The sequence below is a fragment of the Gopherus evgoodei genome, unplaced genomic scaffold (genome assembly GCF_007399415.2).
Source record: "Gopherus evgoodei ecotype Sinaloan lineage unplaced genomic scaffold, rGopEvg1_v1.p scaffold_32_arrow_ctg1, whole genome shotgun sequence".
NCBI classification, from domain to species: domain Eukaryota; kingdom Metazoa; phylum Chordata; order Testudines; family Testudinidae; genus Gopherus; species Gopherus evgoodei.
The window spans coordinates 4,262,418-4,284,131 of record NW_022059994.1 but is presented as its reverse complement, the minus strand read 5'-3'; the positions used below and the strand labels follow the sequence as shown (position 1 = coordinate 4,284,131).

General features: G+C 51.6%; 2 protein-coding genes across 2 annotated transcripts; both read left to right on the top strand.

Annotated features, from left to right (window-relative positions):
- Window positions 1-1,494: 1,494 nt before the first annotated feature.
- LOC115640693 (putative olfactory receptor 2B8) lies at window positions 1,495-5,117 on the top strand. Its single transcript, XM_030543569.1, has 2 exons — window positions 1,495-1,510; window positions 4,189-5,117. Exons 1-2 carry the CDS (start codon window positions 1,495-1,497, stop codon window positions 5,115-5,117), a joined length of 945 nt encoding a protein of 314 aa, XP_030399429.1.
- A 5,347-nt stretch (window positions 5,118-10,464) lies between these two features.
- On the top strand, window positions 10,465-12,137 carry LOC115640692 (putative olfactory receptor 2B3). The gene is made up of 2 exons (XM_030543567.1): window positions 10,465-10,472; window positions 11,201-12,137. Exons 1-2 carry the CDS (start codon window positions 10,465-10,467, stop codon window positions 12,135-12,137), a joined length of 945 nt encoding a protein of 314 aa, XP_030399427.1.
- The last annotated feature ends 9,577 nt before the right edge of the window (window positions 12,138-21,714 follow it).

The following is a 21,714-nucleotide window of genomic DNA, read 5'->3' as shown; positions in this document are numbered from 1 at the left end:
CCCATTGTGCCAGGCGCTGCACAGACACACAGGGAGAGACAGTCCCTGCCCCAGCTGAGACCAGGGCCCCATTGTGCCAGGCGCTGCACAGACACACAGGGAGAGACAGTCCCTGCCCCAGCTGAGATCAGGGCCCCGTTGTGCTGGGTGCTGCACAGATACACAGGGAGAGACAGTCCCTGCCCTAGCTGAGACCAGGGCCCCGTTGTGCCGGGCACTGCACAGACACAGAGCGAGAGACAGTCCCTGCCCCAGCTGAGATCAGGGCCCCATTGTGCCGGGCGCTGCACAGACACACCGGGAGAGACAGTCCCTGCCCCAGCTGAGACCAGGGCCCTGTTGTGCCGGGCGCTGCACAGACTCACAGTCTGTGCCCCTGTGTAGAAAGGCAAGAAAATAAAAAGGGGGGAAATTAAGAATTATTATTCCCACTTTAGAGAATGGGCACAGAGATGAAGTGACTTGTCCAGGGTCACCCAGGGAGAATGTGACAGATGGAGTGACCAGATGTCCTGATCTTCCAAGGACAATCCTGGTATTTGGGGCTTTGTCTTATACAGGCACCTCTTACCTCCCACCCCTGGTCTGATTTTTCACACTTGCTAGCTGGTCACCCTAGTAACAGATCTCCTGGGCCATCATCCACGAGGTCAAGTACATGGCCTACCTCTCCCCATCCCCTTTCAACTGCTTGCTTTTTGCTCTTTAGACTCATCCCTTGCCATCATGTCACCAGTTCTCCCGTCCTCCCAAAGCCATCCCCATTGAGTTAGGCCCTGCAGGTAGATTGAGCAGAGAGCACTGTCTGGGTTCAGTCTGGTTCCCTTTCCTGGTAGAGCAGTCTCATTTGAGGCTGTTTTCCCATCACTCCTCCAGCCCCTTCCCAGCTCATCCTGACTTTTCAGAGACCAGGGAGCCAGTGCACTTATTAACTGACTGCTACCAAATGTCCGACTGGTTGCTGGAGCCGTGTTGGTCCCAGGATATGAGCGAGGCAAGGTTGGGGAGGTGATATCTTTCATTGAACCAACTTCTGTTGGAGGAAGGGACAAGCTTTCAAGCTTTTCTCCAGACTGGAAGAAGAGTTCTGTGTCGCTCAAAAGCCGGTTCCATTCACCAACAAGAATTGGTCCAGTACAAGATATTACCTCATCTATCTTGTCTTTCTGCTGTCAAATGTGCTGATGAGGTCTTTGTCCATTTCAACTTTTCCCTACTTTATTTTTCTTGCTAAAAACAGTTTTAAAAGAACAGAGCAGATGGTGGAGCCATCTGACCACCATCACTGACTTTGTCCCTCTGGCCCCGGTCTGTTTCTCTTTAGATTTCTATTCTCCTCCTTTTCTCCCTTCCAAGGTTTATATTTATTCAGAGGTATAAAGACTCAGGAGGTACCTATGCTACTATCTAGGAGTCCAATATGTTTGGAAAATTCTTAGCCTTTTTGGATAACACGGATAGAGTTGGAGGAGGGAAGGAGAGATGTGGGAGAAGATGGATGAAGATGAAAGTGAGCGTCGGGGAGAGGTTTGAAATGTGGAATTACAAAGAGAAGGAACTGACTGAGGATGTGAAGAACTCCAGATACATACAGTGCTTGGCATCACACCAACGGGTGCCTTAGAAATAGGATTAGATAGACAGATCTCCTTGATGCTTGCCCCAACGCCATTCCTGAGCCACAAAATGTATTCAAGCTCATTTGATTCTGCTTGCTTTGCTGGTTTTCCTCATCATCATGGTGAATCTCAAACTGATGCAGGGGACTGGACTAAATGACCTCTTGAGGTCCCTTCCAGCTCTACAGTTCTATGATTCTACGATTTGATGTAGCCATTGACCATCTGGGTCAATCTCTAGCTTGGTTCTTAAAGTGATCTGGCTGGATATTGACTTTTTGGCCATCATGGGCGCTCTTACTGTGCTGTCATAGCTTTTGGTAAGCACATCGACTCCCGCTGTGTAGTAGTGGCACTTCCTGGCAAGCACACTTCATAATTCATTGGTCTTCCATCCTGATAACACGACCATACCAAGAAAGTTGCCAAACCTGAACCAGAACTCATGGAAATTGTTACAGGGCTTAGCTTCAAATATCATCACTCTCTGACCCAACTGAGACAGGATGTGACCACAACCAAACCCTGGCAGATCCCACCACTCGCACCAATGATCCAAAACGCACTGTCCTTCTCTTATAACTATAACTAGGTTCAAAAAAGAACTAGATAAGTTCATGGAGGATAGGTCCATCAATGGCTATTAGCCAGAATGGGCAGGGATGGTGTCCCTTCTCTCTGTTTGCCAGAAGCTGGGAACAGGTGACAAGTGATGGATCACTTGATGATTCCCTCTTCTGTTCATTCCCTCTGGGGCACCTGGCACTGGCCACTGTTGGAAGACAGGATACTGGGCTAGATGGACCTTTGGTCTGACTGAGTACGGCCGCTCTTATGTTTTTATGTTCCAAATCCACTCTCTGTGCAGGTACCTACCTCCTATATCCTCAGCTGGCCTGACCATGCAGGACTCCTGGTGGCCACGTTAGTGTACAGATTTGGAATATACTGAATTATTCCCTGGTTTTAGTTGCTATTTACTTCTTGTAAACACCTCCTGTCGGTTCCAATTATAAGAACATAAGAACAGCCGTACTGGGTCAGACCAAAGGTCCATCTAGCCCATTATCCTGTCTACCGACAGTGGCCAATGCCAGGTGCCCCAGAGGGAATGACCAGAACAAGGAATCATCAAGTGATTCATCCCTGGTCTTCCATTCCCAGCTTCTGGCAAACAGAGGCTAAGGTCACCATCCTGCCCATCCTGGCTAATAGCCAGTGATGGACCTATACACCAGGAACTTATCTAGTTCTTTTTTGTGATGCTCACAAATCCATCATTCTAGCCCCTACAAATCATTTCTCAATGTGTATCTAGGCACTTCTGAATCTTCACTTTGCCTGGCTGCCCAGGATTCATGAGGACCAAACCAAAATACCTGCTGAAGAACTCATTTGGACAGTAATTGTTTGAAAAACCACCATCCCAGTCCCATCTGAATGCACTTTCCTTTTGTGTAGCTGGCCCCCTGAACAACCATCTGCCTCCATCAGCCAGAACTCCTGGCTAATCAAACTGTAGATATACAGCATAGCTAGCCACTCTTTCTTTTGAGCGGATGAACCATTGCTTCTCTAAAACAATTGCTCTGAATCCCACCACTGTCTCCAGTGCTACCTGGGAGCCCACTGCTGTTACCACTACTCACAAACCCATCATTCCAGCCTCTCGCCAATCTACTTTCGCCACTAGCCCCAGGATTCATGGTTCCCAAACCAAATTCCCTACTGTTAAACCAGATTGTTCCTAATCCACCATCCTCATCTTGCCCCAATCCACTCTCTTAGTATTTGTCGAATCCCTAAATCCTTATTTCCCCCTGACCAGCCTGCAGGGCCGGCGCTTCCATTTAGGCATCCTAGGCGGTCGCCTAGGGCACCAGGATTTGGCGGGGCGGCATTTTGCCACCCTAGGCAGCAATTTGGCAGCTGGGGGTCCTTCTGCGCTCCGGGTCTTCGGCGGCAATTCTGTGGCGGGTCCTTCACTCGCTCCGGGACCCGCCGCTGAAGTGCCCCAAAGACTGGGAGCGCGGAAGGACCCCCCCTGCTGCAGAATTGCTGCAGCCGCCAGGGAGCGCAGAAGGACCCCTGTCTAGGGCGCCAAAAACCCTGGCGCCATTCCTGCCAGCCTGGAGTCATAGAGACAAGACTCTCTTGCAGCTTTGGAACATGCCCAAATTATGAGGCCGGATCTACACTGCAAACCTTTGCTGGTATAGTAATGTTAGTTACGGGGTGTGATTTTTAGCAACATTTCTATACTGGCAAAAGCCCTAGTGTAAACACAGTCAGAGCAGCATAAAAGCATATCACACTCCTGGCACCAGTTCTAACATAGATCTCACTACTGCTACCAATACTCACAAACGTACCACCACAGCCCTTCCCATAGCTACTCCATCAGTGTAAATAGCTATCTACCCTTTCTAGGATTCGTGGTCACCATCCCAAAACACCTATTTCTGTTCCCACTCCTATCATCAATTATAAATCTCTTTAATGCAGTTTATTTTTCAGATGGGTTATTTATGGCTCCTACAGGTACAGTACAGCGAAGTGGCATGGGAAGAGGGAAACCAAAGCTCCCGGGGGGAATTCATCCTGCTAGGGGTGTCTGACCGGCCGCAATTGGAGCTGCTGCTCTTTGTGCTCATCTTAATTTCCTATGTCATGACACTGCTGGGAAACACCACCATCATTGTGGTCTCACGGCTGGACCCCCGTCTCCACACGCCCATGTATTTCTTCCTCAGCAACCTCTCCTTCCTGGACCTGTGCTACACCACCAGCCTTGGCCCTCAGATGCTGGTGAACTTCCGCAGTGCCCGCAAGTCCATCCCTTGGGCCGGCTGTGTGGCCCAGCTCTACATCTCCCTCTCGCTGGGCTCCACCGAGTGCCTCCTGCTGGCCGTCATGGCCTACGACCGCTACGCCGCTGTCTGCCAGCCGCTGCGCTACATGGCCATCATGAGCCGCCGTCTCTGCCTGCAGATGGCGGTCACCGCCTGGCTGAGCGGCTCCGGCAACGCACTGGTGAAGACGTTGCTGACTCTGCAGCTGCCCCGGTGTGGGAAGAATCAGATCGACCACTTCTTTTGCGAGGTGCCGGCCCTGCTCAAGTTGGCCTGCGCCGACACCTCTGCCAATATGGCGGAGCTCTTCGCCAGCAGTGTGCTTTTACTGCTGTTTCCGTTGGGCCTCATCCTGGTCTCCTACGGTTACATCGGCGCCGCCGTGCTGAGGATGCGTTCGGCTGAGGGCAGGCGCAAGGCCTTCAACACCTGCGCCTCCCACCTGGCCGTGGTGTCGCTTTTCTATGGCACGGCCATCTACATGTACCTGCTGCCCCCGTCCCAGGACCGGGGCAAGCTGATCTCCCTCTTCTACACCATGGTGACCCCCATGCTCAACCCCTTGATCTACACACTGAGGAACAAGGAGGTGCACGGGGCCCTGTGGAGAGCGCTGGGGAGGAACCCGACCTCTCAGGGGACCTGAGCTGGGGCTGCAGTTGGGCATGGAACCATCTGTGTCTCCCTTGGGTTCTGTACCATCTTCCCTGACTACATGCTTTCTGCTGTCTGCCCACTTCCACCCTTCTCAACTCTCCTGCCTTGTCCCACCCCCAAAGAAACAATCTGCCCTCCCCAATCCATACAAGTCCCCTGCCCTCCTCCAACCCTGCAACCCACCAACTCTTGGGGCACATCTACACTTACAACACTGCATTGGCGCAGCTGCACTGCTTTGATGAAGACTCTCTACATTGACAGGAGAGAGCACTCGCATCGTTGTAATTAACCCACCTCCCCGAGAGGCGGTAGCTATATTGGTAGAAGCTCTCCTGCCAACATAGCACTGTCTACACAGGGGGTTAGGTCGGCATAACTGTGTCACTCAAGGGTGTGGATTTTTTCACCCCCCTGAGTGTTATACTCATATAGGCCCGTAGTGTAGACCAGACTTTGGAGTTCTGAGATTACACTGGAATATCATGAAAAATAAAAAGTTTCTTACCCCCATGGTTGGGTACAACATCTGGAAAAGGTGACCCCAGCATGACCTAGAGCCTCAGAAAGCAGAAGGAAAAGGGGAAAAAAATCCAAATTTATTATTTTTAAAAACCCCACTCATGATGTTTAAGCCAATCTCCTGATTTTTAGGGCCTGACTCAGCCTCTTGGAATGCTCTGGGCTGGCCAGACTGCACATCCCTAGCCAGAGAGGAGGACAAGCTAGCCCTTCCTCCGCTCAGGTCTCTGCTCCTCTGGAGGCCTAGAAACTGCGCCAAAGTGGTTACCCAAAATCACCAGTTGCTTTCGTAAATCTTGGTCTGTGCGTCTCTCTAGTGCCCTGACCAGTAACCACAACAGCCTGTTGCCGAAGCACGGCTGAGGGAGCCGCTCTTTTGGCTCAATCTTCCCTTTATGCTCTGATATCTCTGGGTTGAACTGGCCGACCCTGACTTGGCTCTGTAGTGGTGGATCTCACCTCTCCGACCTGAAGGCTGAATGCTTGAGTTACTAACCATGCCCCAGCTGCCTTTCATTCTCTGGGCTTTCTGCACTGACTGAAGTTCAGATAGCTCGACCCACAGGCTAAGGGGCTAGATATACAGATATATGTTAGGGAGGCGAGGTCGGTGAGTGTGACGAACTGGGAAAGTTCTTAATGTTTTCTCTGAGTACTGTGTTGGTGCCTCAGTGTCCCCATGGCAGTTCTTAAGTATCTGGCAGAGCAAAGGGCCAGTGCACCTAAATGCCTGACACTCTGTCTCCTAGCAACTGATGGCCTGGGCCCCTCCTCTGCAAAGGTGCCAGCTGAAGGTGTTGGAGACAAAGGGATCAGGTGACCTCCTGGCCCGGGAAAGGGGCTGGGAGGGGTTGTTAGTCTGGAGCTGGCTGGGGTCAAGGGTGGAGGGCAGACCTGGGGGTCTGGCTCACTGCCCCCCAGAATGGACCCAGCCGAGGGGTCCGGTTCGCTGTATCTACAAGCTCTGTTTTAGACCCTGTTCCTGTCATCGAATAAACCTCTGTTTTACTGGCTGGCTGAGAGTCACGTCTGACTGCAAAGTGGGGGTGCAGAACCCGGTGGCTTCCCCAGGACCCTGCTGGGGTGGACTTGCTGTGGGAAGCGCACGGAGGGGCAGAGGATGCTGAATGCTCCAAGGAGAGACCCAGGAGGTGAAGACGTGTGAGCTTCTTGTCCTGAACAAGTCTGCTCCAAGGGAGAGGAGGCTCCCCAAAGTCCTGCCTGGCTTGGTGGGGAGCAGTTCCAGAGCATCGCCCGGTGACTCCGTGACAACGAGGCAGTAACTTTTATTGGACCAGCTTCTGTTGGTGAGAGAGACAAGCTGTCAAATACATGAAGAAGTTGGTCCAGTAAAAGATATTACCTCACCCACCTTGTGTCTCTAATATCCTGTGACCAACCTGGCTACAACAACCCAGCAATAGCTAGCTAGCTAGCTAGCTAGAGGGGGTGTATGGGGATAGATAGAAAGATAGATAGATAGATAGATAGATAGATAGATAGATAGACTTGAGCCCTTGGTACAGATGGAGCTGGGACTAGAGCGGGGATTGTGCCCTCAATCGTGGTGCAGTGCTCAGGCACTGGGGTCACTCCTCCCCAGGCCACTCTCCCCTAGACGGTTTTGCTGGAGCAGTCTCCTGGCCAATTGGGTTCAGGGTAGGGTGACCAGACAGTGTGAAAAATTGGGACAGCTGGTGGGGAGTAATAGGCTTCTGTCTCAAATATGGGGACTGTCCCTATAAAATCAGGACATCTGGTTACCCTAGCGCACGGGGTCACTGGGGCATCGCAAACCTCACCAGCCAAGTCCCAGCCCCTTGGGAGGCTTCAGGGAGTCACATCTCCCACCCCTTTCCTGGCTCCAACGTCCATAAGGGCCCTGCCTGCTCCCTCCCCTTCATCCATGGCCCCATGCACTCAGGGACAGCAATCACGAGCTGCACAAGCAGGATCCTCCCACAGTCACAGAGACACAGAACCCTTCTCAGCTGTGCTTCGGAGCCGGGGCAGCCCAGGTGTAGTGTGACACCAGGGCTGGGGTAGGTCAGGGAGCAGGGACACAGCCTGGGGAGCCTACTTCCTGCCAGCCATCCACTATACTTCTCCAGATCTATCCAGCTCTCTGGGTCTTTCTCCACCACTCGCCAACCTTCTGCTCATCTGTCTCTCTTTCTTTCCGTCTCTATCCTTCTATCCATCTACCTCTCCACCGTTCTATCCTTGCATCTCTCTGCAGATCTCTCTGCCCTTCTATCCATCTCTTTATTGGTCCTTTTATCCATCCTTATCTCTGCCTCTTTCTGCCCTAACAATTCACCTCTCTCTCCCTCTCTCTCTCATCCATCCTCTCCTCTCTTGGACTCTCCATCTCTTTTCCCGTTGGGGCACGTCTGGCATCCATCAGCCCATCCACACTCTCTCTCCATCCCTCTCTCTCTGTCCATCTCTCTCTCTCCACTCCATCTCTGGGATTTGTTTCGGTCTGTCACTGTGGTCTCTGGGCTTCTAGGAGACCCTGCCAACTGAGAGAGGCTCAGGGTATCCCTCCCAGCCTGGGGCAACCTGCCTTGAGAGACTTCACTCACACACTGACCAGGCTTGGTTCCTGGGCATGAGGGAGGGGGTACCCTGTGACCATGCGACACTGGCTCTGAGCATCCAGTTTGCCACATTCGCCTCCTTTTGAGACCCAACTCAGGGCCCCAGCAGTGTAGGGGGGAAACACCTGCAGCCTCTGGGCTTCCAGAGCCAGATGTGGACAGAGCTGCCCCACGGCAGGGGGCAAACTTAACTGGTCTCCCTGACTCGGGAGCATCCTTAGACATTCAGCTCCACAGCTCGGGGCTGCTTCGTCCCAGGGACTGTGGGGGACTCAGCGCAGGGAAGCAGAGACTCCAGACTCTGCCCTGGCATCGGAGTATCTGAGCCACCTGGAGCTGCCCAGACAGGAGGCATCTGGGTAGAGCAGAGCTGGAGATGAATGGAGGTGAGTCCGGGGTTTTTTCCGTCACTCGTTCATGCTTATTACTGGGGAGGGTCCTGGAGCTGGGCAGCATGTGGAATGGTTAGATTTCTTAGCCTTGTGTGATGGGTCTGATAAAACTTCCCTGCCTCCCAGGAGTGATGTGAGGATAAACCCACTAGAGACTGTTAGGTGCTGAGATCCTGTGGTGCTGGGGGGCAGACAAGTGCCATCGATTGGTAGATTTGATTAGGGTTGGAATCCAGGGGCTACTAACCCACAAACATGCAGGGATAACTTTGCACAGGTGAGTAGTTAATCACCTGGGTGAACGTCTGCAGGACGGTGTTTGTAAAGTGCCGTGTAAACCCTGTTGTCCCGTGATGGGTCCTGATCCTGCAAAGATCTACGCATATGCTTAAAGTAAGCCCACGGGCAACCCCACTGTAGGTGGTTTGGGTAAAGGAGATTAGGGCAGATAGGAAGCAGGGGACATATTTACAAAGGGATTTAGGTGCCCGCAAGTGCAGATGTGTGGTAGGTACCTAACTTCTATTAGGACCAAAGGGAGTTAGAAAATCCTTTCCCACTCATTGCCTATCTGCACATTTAGCCCTATATGAGTCCATAATGCCCCTGAAAATCAGTGGGATTTGGGAGCATCATTCCTTAAAGCTGCTTTGGAAACCCCAGCTCTAACTGCTCGCAGGATCAGGGTCTACATTATTATTAGTGGTACTGGGATTATTTTATTCTCACCCTGAGTGTTTACACTGTAGTCCCTGTCAGTCACGAAGAGAAGCACATAAACATAACAGATTCCTGTAAAAGTGGCAGTAGAATCCTAGACATGTAGGGCTTGAGGGTACCTCCAGAGATCATCTGTGCCATAGCCCAACACTGAGGCAGGAATAAGGTTACCTAGACCATATTTAACCAGTATTTGTCCAACCTCTTCTTAATAACCTCTCCGGACGGTATGGCATTCTGGGGTGCGATCCAGACTAATGAGGGGTTGTGTCACCCCTGCCCTGCTACCTTGGCTACCGCACAATGTTTTATTATTGTAGCTTCCAACCTGGGTCCCTCACAAGCAGCTTGCCAGCATGCAGGTCACACCCGGAGTGTCTGTGTATGGCCACAGCCCTGGTCCAGCAACTCTGACCCCAGCAGCCTGTCCGCAAACACCAGCCACACTCTGGCTTCTACCAGCCTTGGTTACCGCTCGCAGGGTGACCACAACAAACTCCCAGTCCCAAATTCCTCCCAAGACTTGGGTTCTGCACTGTCCGGCCCCTTCCTGGACAGTTCAGATATTGTAGGTCCATTGCATTTCTAAGGAGATCAATATCCAACAGTTTGCTATGTTAAATGGAGTTTCCCACACAACTGAGTTTAAATGCAGTTTGGATTATGGAATAAAACATGTTTATTTAACTACAAAGAGACAGGTTTCAGGTGAGTACAAGTATAAGACATTCAAGTCAAAAACGGTTACAGAAGAAGTAAAGGAAAAATGCTTCCTCATACTAAAATTAACAAACTAGATTTGGCTCCAGGTGAAATCCCTTCCACGTGTTCCCAGTAATATTGCTGAGCCAATTCTCAGGACAAGATCTGCTCCCAAAGTCCAAACGCTGTTTCTTTGGTCATCGTAGGGGAAAGAGAGAGAGATGGCTAGGGAGAGATACCTTGGGGTGTTTCTCCCCCTCACTTTTACAGTGCAGTCACCCTTTGAGATGCATTTTATTGAGGGTCCTGCCTAGCAAAATTTCATTCCTGCTGCAAGGGCGGAGATAAGGAGTCTAATGGTGATGGAGATGCCATGCTGTTGTTTGCTTCAATGCAGATGGGGTTGTTCCTGCCCTATTTCCTTGCCAAAGACCAGGCACTTAATAAGTGTCCCTCACCTTTGATGACATCTGGCTAGACTCCTTTGTGTTTAAGAAACTGATTTACCCAGTCTTGTCTTGGACATGTATTTCCGACCTAATGGACACGGAGAACAATTGATCACCATCCTTTTTACAACCTCTTTACACCAATTGATCACCATCCTCTTCATGACAAATTTTCACATATTTTAAGCCGATTACCAGGTCCCCCTTCTACCTTCTCTCCTCTAGACTAAACATGCCATTTCTTTCACCCATAAGCGGGCAGAGGGCAGTAAGGGGTGCAAATTTGGGATCATAGTTAGGAGCCCCAGTTGCCACCAGGATTTGCACAAATACAGAATAAAAGGTACAAAACAAAACGGCCTGTCTCCCAAAGACCTTATAGTCAAAGCATCCTTTTATCTATCATATCCTATTACTCCCACCAACTGCCACAGATCCACTTTAATTTCCTGATATATGGATCCTCCTTTGTCACGAAGTGCCACAGAACCACTTTTCTATGACAAAGCCATTCCCTGGCAGAAGGATCCCACTTCCCACCCAATTGGCCCAGATGTTCTATGACAAAGTCAGAGGTGGGCGTGGGTCATTCAGATGAAAGGGGATGCCCTTGAATGTGTCTCTCTTGTGTATGGCTGCTGGAGCTTCTTTCATCCTTTGTCCCTTCTCCCTGCAGGAGGAAAGAGGGAACTGGAGCTCCCAGTGGGAGTTCATCCTATTGGGGGTCTCTGACCAACCACAACTGGAGATGCTGCTTTTCGTGGTCTTTCTAGTCTTGTACATCATGAACCTGGTAGGGAACCTGGCCATCATAGTGGTCTTGTGGCTGGAACCCAGTCTCCACACCCCTATGTATTTCTTCCTCAGCAACCTCTCTTTCCTGGACCTTTGCTACACCACCAGCACCGTTCCTCAGATGCTGGTGAACTTCCGTAGCACCCACAAGTCCATCACCTGGGCTGGCTGCGTGGCCCAGCTCTACGTCTTCCTCTCGCTGGGCTGCACCGAGTGCCTCTTGCTGGTCGTCATGGCCTACGACCGCTACGTCGCCATCTGCCAGCCACTGCGCTACACAATTGTCATGAGCCGCCGCCTCTGCCTGCAGATGGTGGCCACTGTCTGGTTGAGCGGCTTCGGCAACTCCATGCTGCAGACCATCCTGACTGTGTGGGTGCCCCGGTGTGGGCGGAACCGGGTAGACCATTTCTTCTGCGAGGTGCCGGCCCTGCTGAAGCTGGCCTGTGTTGACACCTCCGCCAACGAGGCTGAGGCTTTTGCTGTCAGTGTGATCTTCCTGCTGGTGCCGCTGGGCTTCATCCTGGTATCCTACGGCTACATCGTCGCTGCCGTGCTGAGGATTCGCTCGGCCCAGGGCAGGCTTAAGGCCTTCAACACCTGCGCCTCCCACCTGGCCGTGGTGTCGCTTTTCTACGGCACGGCCATTTTCATGTATCTACAGCCTCCATCCAGCTACTCCCAGAAGCGGGGCAAGATGGTCTCCCTCTTCTATGGCATCATTGCCCCCATGCTGAACTCGCTGATCTACACCATGAGGAACAAGGATATGTACAGGGCTCTAAGGAGGGTGCGGGGGAGGCTATTTGGGAGTAAGAGGACATGAGCCAGAGCAATGAGTTGGGACTGGTTGGCTTGGTTCTCTATGGGGCAGCAGCTTTGATCCAGCCTCAGGCTGGAGGACTGGCTGGTTCAGGGGCCAGGTAATGGAAAATGGAGCTTTCCCATCTAGGATGTCTGCATTTTTATCTGTCTGTTCATGTCCATACATGGCGCTGGGACTGGGAAACCAGAGGTCACTCACCATGAGCCCCAGAAGGCAGAAGACCATGTCAAGGCCTGGTAGACATTATTGGGCACCTCACAGTGTCCTTCCTTGGCTCTGTCCGTGAACAAAGCTGTCACTGCATGGAGAAGATGGAGCGATGTTGACATTTGGGAGTCATCTCTCTGCATGAGATCCAGCCAGCACAGATCCAGACCCTGTCCGCCCAATATAAAATGCCTCAGATTCTTTCTTACTGAATATTGATCTAAAAAATACCCCTACCAATCCTGCCCCATTTCTATTTAATTCTCTGATATGGATAGTCTGGGGGTTCTTCCTCCTTCTCAGTTAAACTGCAACTACTTTGGCATTTGGAGGGAAATAGCTGGCACCAATTATTGCTCCAAATTGTGGATGGGGTTAATGAAGAGGTTAAACTCATTAGAATCAACTTTCCCTTCAGATTTTGCCTCTTTTCTCTCTAATTACAGAATATTGATCTAAAATCCCCTGAAATTTTCTCTTTATTATCGATAGAAATGTCCCTCCATTTTGGGACTCCTCAAGTTGGGCACCTTTCCTGCTAAATTATGGAATATTGATCTAAAATCCCCCCAGATTTGAGCATTTTCTTCTTTAATTGCTGAATATGGCGGAAAAAACTCTCTCGCTTTAGGGTCTTTCCCCCCACCTCCCATTTTAAATTGCAGTCACATCTGCTTTTGGAGGGAAACTGCTGGCTGGAGCTCTCGTCCCACATGGCGGATGAAGAAAAGGAGGACGTTAACCCCCCTCCCATCAACTTTCTCCTCAGATTTGACCCCTTTACTCATTCATTCTCAAACAGAGATCTCGCACCATCTCAAATGTTGTCCCTTTTCTCTCAGCTGTCGAATATTCACATGAAATGGCTGTAGATTTGGGGGTTCTCCCCCATTTTATGCTGCAAGACATTCTCGTGGTCTTGGGAAGAAGTGATTAGGCCAAATCATTACCCCATGGGGTGAATGACTGCGGTAAGGAGGTTAAACATCCCAATGAACAACTTTCCCCTCCTGTAGGAGAATCAAATTCTTTTCTCTTGTGGAAATCAAAACTAGTCTGTTTGCTGATTTGAGTGACTTGCGCAATTCTTAACACGCACCAAGGCTAGAAACCTTCGCCCCTCTAACTGGTAATTGACCTGACAGAAGCTGTCCATCACAGTTGCCCATATGAACACCATCTCTGAGCTGTCCATCTTCCAGTCCCAATTGCCATGAAATCTTCATATTCAGGGTCTAGCCTCCCCTCCCATCTCTCCTGCTAAAGCGGAAAACCCAAAGGAACTGTGGAGTTGTAGTGTGGGCAGCAATGCGTCTTGGGAAAGGGGGCATAGATATGAAAGATCTATGCCCTTTCCTGCAAGACAGAAACCAGGGAAGCAATGAGATTAAGACCTCATCTATCATGGAGGATAGGTCCATCAATCACTATTAGCTAAGGTGGCCAGGGATGCAACTCCAACCATGCTTTGAGCGTCCCTAGCCTTTGATTGCTAGAAGACGGAAGTGGACAACAGGGAATGGATCAATTGATCATTCCTGCTGAAGCACATGGCATTGGTCACTGATAGAAGACAAGATACTGGGCAAGATGGACCATTGGTCTAACCCAGGGTTGGCTCCAGGATGTTTGGCTTATGTGTAACCTTGTACTAGTTGTTAAAGGACTTGAGGATCATTTGGGTTGAAAGGGGCTGTACATCATTCTCAGTGGCTCCATTCAAGATGTGGCAGGGAGACAGCAATGTCCATTGGTTAGAGAGGGGCAGCTGAAGAAGGGAATTTGAAGCCAGTGGGAGTTTGGACTCCTGGCTTCTGTTCTCAGCTCTGGGAAGGGAATGGTGTCTAGTGGGTCGGTGCAGAGGGGAGACTGGGAGTCAGGGTCTATCCCTGGCTTTAGGCAAAAAAAATGAATTTGTTTGTATATAATTAATTATAAAGCAATGAATGATAATAAAATATTGACTGCAAAAAACAGTGATGACCATGAAATAACATAAAACATCCATGGGCAGGCAGCCTGAGTGAGACAGCGAGATGAGGCCCTAGTGAAGCCACTAGGGGGCAGCTGGGGAGATTGTCAATATCGCTTTAGTTTAACAGGTGTATCACCAGGCTTGGCAGAATTCCAGTTTTATGTTTTTATAATTTCAATATTTATTTTTAAGCATTTTTTAATTTTAATCATTTACATCATTGCAGTTGCAGGAATTAAGCAGGATCAGCAACAAATCAGATCTATTGGCTTCTTTTGCTTTGCCTTCCAGTTTCGGAGGTTCAGATCCCACTCCTATAATAACTATGCGCCAGCTGCATTTCTTTCTCTGGGCTCTCTGTATTGACTGGAGTTTAGGTAACTGAACCTGCAGGCTAAAGGCCAATCCAGAGGTGGGCAAACTACGGCCTGCAGGCCACATCCGGCCCTCGGGACCGTCCTGCCTGGCCCTTGAGCTCCTGGCTAGGGAGGCTTACCCCCGGCCCCTCCCCCGCTGTCCCTCCTGCCCACAGCCTCAGCGTGCCATGCTGCCAGCGCTCTGGCCTGCTGCTCCTGCCAGGCAGCACGGGCAGCGTGGCCAGCTCCGGCGGGGCTGCGAGCTCACTGCTCTGAGCAGCATGGTAAAGGGGCAGTGAGCAGGGGGGTTGGATAAGGGGCAGAGGGTCCCGAGACAGTCAGAGGACAGGGTGCAGGGGGGGTTGGATAAGGGGTTGGGTCCCAGGGTGGGGGGGTCCTGGGAGGAGGTGGTCAGGGGAAAAGGAGCAGGGGGATTGGATGGGTTGGGGTTCAGAGAGGGGCAGTCAGGAGGCAGGAAGTGGGAGGGAGTGGATGTGGGCGGGGCCAGGTTGTTTGGGGAGGCACAGACTTCCCTACCCGGCCCTCCATACAGTCTTGCAACCCCAGTGTGGCCCTTGGGCCAAAAAGTTTGCCAACCCCTGGTCTAGATACACGGATAGATGTTAGAGAGGCAAGGTCAGTGACGCAATATCTTTTATTGGACCAACTTCTGTTGGTGAAAGAGACAAGGTGCCGATCTACATGAAGAAGCTGATCCAATAAAATATATTGCCTCTCTAATATGCTGCTACAACAACCCTGTGATAGCTAGCTAGCTAGCTAGGCGTGGTCTATACTACGAATTTATCTCAAATTAACCCTGCACCCGTCCACATAATGAAGCCCTTTACTTTGATATAAAGGGCTCTTAAAATCGATTTCTGTACTCCTCCCCGACGAGGGGAGTAGCGCTGAAATTGCCATTGCCATTTTGAATTAGGGTTAGTGTGGCCGCAATTCGACGGTATTGGCCTCTGGGAACTATCCCACAGTGCACCATTGTGACCGCTCTGGACAGCAATCTGAACTCAGATGCACTGGCCAAGAAGACAGGAGAAGCCTTGCGAACTTTTAAATTTTATTTCCTGTTTGCCCAGCGTGGAGCGCTAATCAGCACAGGTCACCATGCAGTCCCAGAATCAAAAAAGAGCTCCAACATGGACCATACGGGAGATACTGGATCTGATCTCTGTATGGGGAGATTAATCTGTTCTATCAGAACTCCGTTCCAAAAGACGGAATGCCAAAAAAATTTGAAAAAATCTCAAGGCCATGATGAACACACGCCATAACAGGGACTCAACACAGTGCTATGTGAAACTTAAGGAGCTGAAGCAAGCGTACCAGAAAGTCAAAGAATCACATGGACGCTCAAGGAGGAAGGGACGACTGACAGCTGTAGCTATCCCACAGTTCCCATGTTTTCCGAAAACCATCTGAATTCTTGGTTGAGCTCCCAAAGCCTGAAGGGTCAAAAACGTTGTTGCAGGTGGTTCAGGGTATATGTTGTCAGCCCCCTCGCCCCCCTAAACACCAGTGTGAAAGCAAAGGGAAAAAAATCATTTCTCACCTTTTTTCAATGTCACCGTATGTCTACTGGATGCTGCTGGCAGACGCGGTGCTGCAGCGCTACACAGCAGCATCTCCTTGCCTTACCTTGCGGATGGCAGACAGTACCATAGGACTGGTATCCGTAGTCATCATTCCGTGGGTGCTCCTGGCTGGCCTCGGTGAGGTTGGTCGGGGGCCCCTGGGCAAAAATGGGAATAACTCCCCAGGTCATTCTCTTCTTAAAGTTTTGTCTAATGGAGATTCAGTCCTGCCTGGAATATCATGCCAGCTGGAGGCTTCTGCCTCAGGCTGCTCTCCCAGTCAGCAGCACCGCGTGGTCGCACCTACCCCAGCCTACTCCTTGCTACCAGGGCTCACAATCAGATACTTAGACCTCTACATTTTGCTGCAAATAAAAAAATTAAGCTGCTGTTTCGAACTGTCCCCTAACATACATATCCTGGGACATTTTGTATTTTACCAGTGTCATCCAAAGGCCCACACACAAATGGAGATTCAGTCCTGCCTGTGCTTCTATCCTAGTGCTTATCACGGATTCCCATTTTCAGCTATAGGCTGAGCAAGTGCAGAATGGTGGTTCACTCTACTTTGCTGTAAGTCAAATCCCCTACCTTCCCCCCTTTGATCTCTGCGTGCAGAGGCAATAAAGTCAGTGTTGTTTCTTATTCATGCATTCTTTATTACTTCATCACACAAATGGGGGGACACTGCCACGGTAGCCCAGGGGAGTTGGGGGAGGAGGGAAGCAAGGGGTAGGGTTGTTCCGGGGAAGTCCCTAGAATGGCATGCAGCTCATCATTTCTGCGGGATGTCTTGGGCTCTGGCTCGGAACGGCCGTTTGTCTCTCTGGTTCTTTAGGCTTGCCTGATATTCTAGGCAGGATTGACTCTCCATTAGACAAAACTTAAAGAAGAGAATGACCCGGGGAGTCATTCCCATTTTTGTCCAGGCGCCTCCGACCGACCTCACCGAGGCTGGCCAGGAGTACCCATGACAGCAGCAGACGGTACAGTAGAGCAGGTAACCGTCTTTGCTAACTTGCAAAAGGCAAGGAGATGCTGCCATGTAGCACTGCAGTACCGCGTCTGTCAGCAGCATCCAGTAGACGTACAGTGACAGTGAAAAAAGGCTGAATGGGCTCCATGGTTGCCGTGCTATGGCGTCTGCCAGGGCAATCCAGGGAAAAGGGAGCGAAATGATTGTCTGCCATTGCTTTCACGGAGGGAGAATTGACTGACGACATTTACCCATAACCACCCGTGACAAATTTTTGGCCCCATCAGGCATTCGGATCTCAACCCAGAATTCCAATGGGCCGGGGAGACTATGGGAACTATGGGATAGCTGTGGGATTGCTACCCACAGTGCAACGCTCCGGAAGTCGACGCTAGCCTCGGTACATGGACGCATACCGCCGAATTAATGTGCTTAGTGTGGCCACGTGCACTCGACATTATACAATCTGTTTCCAAAAATCAATTTCTGTAAAATCGGAATAATCCCATAGTGTAGACATACCCAGAGATAGCAAACATTAGGATTTAGACAGATAGGTAGTGACTTAGTCTATTTTCAAGTCTGGAAAGTGTCCAGTTATCTGCCCAGCACAGACACCTACGTGGAACAGAAGGCTAAGATATAGACCAGCATTTTTCAAACTGGGGGTCCTGATGCAAAAGGGGGTCGCAAGGGTATTGTAGGGGGATCATGAGATCTCCTTTTTCCCTGCCTTAAGATGCTGGCAGCTGGAGTGAGGCAGATCTAGCTGGCTGCCCAGCTCTGAAGGCAGCACCACCATCAGCAGCAGCGCAGAAGTAAGAGTGGCGTAGGGTTACTTAGCTCTAGAGGGCTCTGCACTGATGTTGGGAAAGCGATGTCTGGTACCAAGAGTGGCGGGAGGGTGAGGGGAGGTGTCATCACAGCCTGAAATATTTTCAAAGGGGGAGGCAAAAAAAGTTTGAGAACCCCGATGTAGAATCATAGAATATCAGGGTTGGAAGGGACCTCAGAAGGTCATCGAGCCCAACCCCCTGCTCAAAGCAAGACCAATTCCCAGCTAAATCACTAAATATAGACACATGTCTCAGCCAGTCCCCTCGACTTGGGGCTGGGCCAGAGCCACTTAGAGGAAAACAGGCCCAAAGTCCCATCCATAGATCATGGCTGAGCTCGTGGTTTTGAAAATGTCTGGGCATGAGGAGATTCAGCACCATTGCCTGATGGTTTTATCCATGATTTACACTGGAGGTGAGGGAGGAAAAGGTCAGTGGCACAGAACAGCGTGACCATGTTTTTGTAGAGGTGTCATTCCCTAAGGTATAAGTGAATCACGGACTGACAGGGGTTAGTAAGACATTTCTCAGATGTCCATGAGGCGGGTGTTGACACGTCCCCTGAAGCTGGGGCACCGTTGGAGGCGGGGTTGGAAGGACCTGGGTGGGATCGAGCCTGGGGACCGGTATGTTCCTGTTAGATGTCTTTGTGCTGCACTTCTCCCCAGCATGTGGAACGCACCCTGAGGTTGGATCCCTCTTGATGCCCTTTGATTCACTTCTCAACCTGGCACAGAAAAAAAAGTTAGTGACCTGCCTGGCCCCTCTGTGGGCTCATCAGTGTCATTGTGTCACAAACAGCAAGTGTCTTTAATGAGACCCAGAGTCCCCTCTCGACGCATCAGCTGCGAGTGGGAGCCAACGTGCTAACAATGCCCGGTGCGCTGCATCCCGATGCCTAATGAGGTGCCCTGGGGCAACATCACCCAGCCCCTGGGACCTAACTTCTCAGGGAGCATGCGGCACCAGGCAGGTCCCAGACCTTCCTCTGCTTCAGGCAGTGGCTGGGTCACTCTGCATGGAGCTGCCACGGAACTGATTGAGGTGACACAGCGGAGAGTCCAGGGCTCACTGGCCAAGGGTGGGGACAGAAAGGAGAGAGGCTTGACTGAGATCAGAGAAATGACCCATTAGGGCAAGTGTCCTGCCCTCTGCCTATGACAGACAGATCGCTGGCCAGCGAGTCCAGTTACCCCGTGTCTCCCTGCCTAGATCACTGGCCAGCTAGTCCAGTACCCCATAGCCCCTGCCCCAAATCACTGGCCAGCGAGTCCAGTGCCCTATACCCCCCGTCTCAAATCACTGGCCAGCTAATCCTTTTCTTCTGCAATGAATGAGGCCACTGGCCCTTCTAGCCCCATAATCCACTCCCTTCACCCTCTGGACTCCAAACCAAACAGCCTTAGCTCAGTTTCAGCCTATTCTCACTTTCCCCAGGTTCCACACATACATTCCTCTCCCATTCGGTGGCAGGGGGCTGGTAGCTTTCACACACCTCTAAATGGTCCTCCTGGTTCCCATACATGTTAGCGAAGGGAATTCTGGACGCCTGAGGGTGCCTTGACCCCATCCACCCACTGCTGTGCCTGATATTAAGTCATCGAGTATTGCTCGGAATCGATAGCCGAAGAGAACCCAGGAGTCCTGCCTCCCAGCTCCCTGCTCTAACCCACTCCCCTCCCAGAGGTGGGAAGAGAACCCAGGCATCTGAGGGTTGGAGCTGTAACTTCCAGATGTCGCTGCCATGCTCTAGCCCCAGCATCCTGCCCTCAGCGCTGACTACTTCTGAGAACTATCTCAGCTCAATTCACTCTGTAGTGGGGTGGTCACCTGCTCCTGCCCTGAGGGGCTTGAAATGGCCCAGGAGAGGGCTGGGGTTGGGGCGAGAAGCCTGGGCTGATTGGGGGAAAGTAGGCTCAGCTGGGGCCATGCCCCAATCAGGCCCAGCTGGCCCCTATAAAAGACTGTGAGCCAGAGGCCCAGGCAGGCTCCCTCTGTCTGTAAAGGGAGAAGGGCCTGGCTGCAAGGTGCCAAGCAGGGAACCTAGATTGAGGCAGGGCTGGGGAAAGGCCTTGGGGGCTGGGAAGCCATAGGCCAGCAACTCCCCAGGCTGCAGGGCCTGGTCCTAGGCCCACATAGGTGAGGGGTTACTGCCAGAGGGGCAGCACCCCAAGTAAAGGAGGCACCGGGTCCTGGGAGGGACACAGGCCAGCGGTAAGGCGGATCACTGGCTGCAGAGGGCCCTCCGGATGGTGGAAGAGCTAATTCCCTGAGACAGCCAGCAAGAGGTGCCGCAGGGGTGAGTCCGCATCGCTATACACCCCATGGGAGGGACAATGCCTGCTCCACGGCTCTGTGGGCCGCAGTGCTTGGTCTGAGGTCACAACACCAGTGATGGGTTTGAGGGCTGGGAGGTGAGACCTGGGATCTAGGGGAGCCCTCGGTACAGATGGAGCCGGGACTAGAGCGGGGGTTGTGGCCCCAATCCTGGTGCAGTGCTCAGGCACTGGGGTCACTCCTCCCAAGGCCACTCTCCCCTAGACGGTTTTGCTGGAGCAGTCTCCTGGCCAATAGGGTGCAGGGTAGGGTGACCAGAAAGTGTGAAAAATCGGGACAGGGGGTGGGGAGTAATAGGCTTCTGTCTCAAATATGGGGACTGTCCCTATAAAATCAGGACATCTGGTTACTCTAGCGCACGGGGCCCCTGGGGCATCGCACACCTCATCAGTCAAGTCCCAGCCTCTTGGGAGGCTTCAGGGAGTCACATCTCCCATCCCCTTCCTGGCTCCAACATCCATAAGGGCTCTGCCTGTTCCCTCCCCTTCACCCATGGCCCCATGCACTCAGGGACAGCAATCACGAGCTGCACAAGCAGGATCCTCCCACAGTCACAGAGACACAGAACCCTTCTCAGCTGTGCTTCGGAGCCGGGGCAGCCCAGTTGTAGTGTGACACCAGGGCTGGGGTAGGTCAGGGAGCAGGGACACAGCCTGGGGAGCCTACTTCCTGCCAGCCATCCACTATACTTCTCCAGATCTATCCAGCTCTCTGGGTCTTTCTCCACCACTCGCCAACCTTCTGCTCATCTGTCTCTCTTTCTTTCCATCTCTATCCTTCTATCCATCTACCTTTCCACCCTTCTATCCATCCATCTCTCTGCAGATCTCTCTGCCCTTCTATCCATCTCTTTATTGGTCCTTTTATCCATCCTTATCTCTGCCTCTTTCTGTCCTAACAATTCACCTCTCTCTCCCTCTCTCTCTCATCCATCCTCTCCTCTCTTGGACTCTCCCTCTTTTCCCGTTGGGGCACGTCTGGCATCCGTCAGCCCATCCACACTCTTTCTCCATCCCTCTTCCTCTGTCCATCTCTCTCTCTCCACTCCATCTCTGGGATTTGTTTCGGTCTGTCACTGTGGTCTCTGGGCTTCTAGGAGACCCTGCCAGCTGAGAGAGGCTCAGGGTATCCCTCCCAGCCTGGGGCAACCTGCCCTGAGAGACTTCACTCACATACTGACCAGGCTTGGTTCCTGGGCATGGGGGAGGGGATACCCTGTGACCAAGCGACACTGGCTCTGAACATCCAGTTTGCCACATTCGCCTCCTTTTGAGACCCACCCCAGGGCCCCAGCAGTG